The sequence below is a fragment of the Monoraphidium neglectum genome (genome assembly GCF_000611645.1).
Source record: "Monoraphidium neglectum strain SAG 48.87 unplaced genomic scaffold scaffold00516, whole genome shotgun sequence".
NCBI classification, from domain to species: Eukaryota; Viridiplantae; Chlorophyta; class Chlorophyceae; order Sphaeropleales; family Selenastraceae; genus Monoraphidium; species Monoraphidium neglectum.
Window position 1 is genome coordinate 3682 of NW_014013112.1, and position 3455 is coordinate 7136.

The window sequence follows — 3455 nt, forward strand, 5'->3', positions numbered from 1 at the left end:
GGTGACGCCCTTAGGCTGTTCCTTGCGGTGTCGCCTCGCACACACTTTTTGTCTATGACTTCGAGTGGACATAGGCGGGATCCGCTCGGCCGTTTGTGCACCAACCCGGGGTTCCGGTTCCCGCTGCGGCCTCGTCCTCGCCACTGCGTGTGACACCGGCCGCCGCCGCTTCCGCCTAGACCCCTCCAGCGCCCGGCGCGCTGTAATGACCCAATGGGTGTGGCACAAAGCACTGCTATGCAGGTTGCGGCGCACTCGAGCCAGGTTCGTCTGCTCCACTCCTAGCTGCAGCAGAGTTGGGTCAAGGGCATGTTGCATCCCCCTGGCGACCCCAAGCGAGATAACGTGCAGGCGGGCAAGTTGGCCCGGCTGTGAGGACAGCCGCTCCATAAGCAGGCGGTGTTGGCTCTCAGCAATGTCCTAAACCCTGTCGAGGTCGTAATCCATAGTGTACTTCAATTCAACCACATGCACAGTCTGAGCTCCCCGCCAGGCACTTGCGGCTGCTGCTCAATAACTATGTCTGAGCGGCTGAGCCGGCAGCTGTCGGGCTTCAGGCGACGGCGGCCGGCCGGTTGGGGAGCGCCGCTGCCTTGTTGTACCAGCCCAGGCGCGCCCGCACGCGACAAGTCCGCCGGCAAGTCTGCAAGCACCTGAGCAAGAACGCCGAGGGTCGCCAGTGCGCAGTGCTGGTTTCGCAGGCTTAGCAAACGCATGTACCGCTGCATGTCTTAGGATGATGGAGGCTTTTGATGCATTGGCCAATCCACCACATACAGGGAAGCTGTGAGTGGAGTGTCGGGGTCCTGCTCGTTCAGTTGGGAGCCGGCTCCCTCCGTCCCACTGGGCAACGTGTACTTGATCTGTTCAGGCACTGGTAATCGCTTTCTTTTGGCGCCATCATACCGCTTGCTATTTGTTCTAGCATGCCATGCAGCCCGCGTTGGCCGTGCTTGGCGCGCTGCTACTGGCCACAGGCGCCTTGGCAGCACGTGTGAAGGGTGTACATGGATTAATTAATAGCAACGACCCTGAGTGCGCACCGCAGCAGGTGTGCTGCGCCGGCCCAGTAGGCGGCGCAGCGGTGTCACTGCATGGCGAGCGATTGGAGTCCTTTGCCAGGATCCACATGGTGTGAGCGACCCTTCGTGCCACGATTTCGCTGTCGTGCAGGTGCACATTGCGTTGTCGGACGAGGCGAGCAAAATCCATGTCAGTTGGAAGACAGACGGCGCCAAGTAAGAAGCACACTTGAAGGCGCTGCGAGTTGATGTGCAAGGGTTTGCGTGTTGCTGGGAGGCGCTTGCTTAACCCTGTTTGTGAGGTTTAATTGATATGCGCCCCACTCACACACAAATGTCCAGTGTATCGAGCCCCACCTCACTAGGTTGCCTGCTGAAATTGCACGCGCAGCTGCCCTTCTGAGGTGTCGTGGTGGCTTGTGCGCGGCCCTAACGGCGGCGACAAACCCGCAGGCGGCCTGCAGAGCGCAACCGGCTACTCCTTCCTGCTGTCGGTGCGCAGCAGCACTCGCACCTGCAGTTGCTGCTGCCTCCCTGCGCCCATGGAGCTTTTGTCAGAGTCACCCAAGAACACGGGCGGCCCCTTCATCAGCCGCCACATCTTCTGCGCAGCCAGCTGCCACCCAACGCGCCTGCCCGCCCTCTCCTCTTCCCCCCTTCGGCCCCTCCTCTGCCGCTGCCTCACGCGGCGCCGCAAACGCACCTGCCCTGCCGCCCTCAGGAGCGGGACATGTGCTCGGACCCGGCAGCCTCGAACCCCTTCGCGCACTATCTGCATCGCGCCGTGATAACCGGCCTCGTGCCCGGCGGCCGCTACCGCTACCTCCTGCCCGGCAGCGATGTTGCCCGGCCGTTCCGGGCGCAGCCGGCCCCTGGGGGGAAGTTCAAGTTTGTGGCCTTTGGGGACATGGGGGACGGCGAGCATGCGGCTGCCAAGTCACCGGGGTGAGTGCCCGACATCAGGGCAAGGGGCGGCCTTGGGCAGTGCAGCAAGCAGCAAATCAATCGTTCACATGCACCCGCTTCAGTGGCTGGTGGGGGTGACATTTCTCAGCTGCTGGAAACCACCTGCATCAGCGTGTGCCCAGCCTGCAGCAGATGCCTGGCGCCGTGCTCCCCCGCACAGGATTGGGCTGGGCAGCAGGGTGACGGCCCCGCTGAGCACACACCGCCCCGCCTTGTCTCCCCCCACACCCCTGTGGCAGCGCACCCCTGACGCTGTCGGCTTTGCAGCAGGAGCAGCCCTGGCTGGAGCTGGCCGTGCACGTCGGTGACATCAGCTACGGTGGGTTGGCGGTACCGGGAGACACACCAGCTGCCGTGGTGTCGGCCATCGCTCCAAATACACGGCGTGGGATGAAAGCATCCTCCATGCTAATTGTCAAACCAACATGATCAACGAAATTACTATAGACGAACACAAGTGATTGGCCGCTTAGGTTGACCCCAGCTTGTTGATGCTGCCGCCAGTGGTCCCAAGCGGGCGAAGCGCACCGCGCCCTTGCGTGCTCACAACACGGCGGTGCCCACTGCCCCCCCTGCCCCCGCAGCCAAGGGTAACCCTGATATGTGGGACTCCTTCATGGCCGGCATTGAGCCTCTGGCGTCGCGGGTCCCCTACATGGTGGTCACGGGCAACCACGAGTATGGTGCGCGGGGCGCAACATGCCTGTCTTCACACGCGTGTGTGCATGCGCTCGTGTGTATGAGTGGGAGTGCAGTGGGCGTGTGTGCGTGGGCATATGTGTGGGCATACTTGCTTGCAAAGCACGCGCGCTTCTTCTGCGGGGCCTAGCTGCCGACCCCTCTGCTTGCCCGGCACAGTCCACTCAAGCAGCGCCCAGATTTTGCCTGCCCTGTCATGTGTGACGTCACAAGCAAGGGCGGCTGACGCACGGTCGTTGCTGGCACCTCCCACCTCCCCCCCCAGGCTATGAGGGCGGCGCCGCCAGCGACCCCAGCGGCTGCAAGCCCTATGCGCCGGGCTGGGGCAACTACGGCCCCGACAGCGGCGGCGAGTGCGGCGTCATGCTCGCGCGGCACTTCATGATGCCCGGCCTGCGCGGCGACAACCCCCCCTTCTGGTACGGCTTTGAGTATGGCGGCGTGCACTTCACCGCGATTTCCACCGAGCACGACCTCGCGCCCGGCAGCCCGCAGCACGCCTGGCTGGACGCTGAGCTGGCAAAGGTGGACCGCTGCAGGACGCCCTGGCTGGTGCTGCTGCTGCACCGCCCGATGTATGGTGAGGGCCCGAGGCCTGCGCGGGGGCGGTCGCTTTCGTTGCAGCGGCGTCCGTCGGGCGGCGCGCCCCGCTGCCCATGTTCGTGTGCGCTGTGCTGATTGACCTTGATGCCAAGCTCCGTCGCCTGAGGAAGTGGTGTTTGGCCCACTGAGATCCTGATAGGATACCACCCCCCCCCCCCCCCCCCC

At 63.9% G+C, this 3455-nt stretch overlaps 1 protein-coding gene across 1 annotated transcript in view; it reads left to right on the forward strand.

The window, feature by feature from the left end:
- Window positions 1–1752: 1752 nt before the first annotated feature.
- Window positions 1753–3455, forward strand: part of MNEG_3909 (hypothetical protein) — a gene marked incomplete at both ends in the record, with an annotated part of 3411 nt that continues 1708 nt past the window's right edge. The window contains 4 exons of the mRNA XM_014047612.1: window positions 1753–1967; window positions 2228–2307; window positions 2573–2671; window positions 2953–3267. Coding sequence (XP_013903066.1) covers window positions 1753–1967; window positions 2228–2307; window positions 2573–2671; window positions 2953–3267 — 709 coding nt within the window. The remainder of the gene's footprint in view (window positions 1968–2227; window positions 2308–2572; window positions 2672–2952; window positions 3268–3455) is intronic.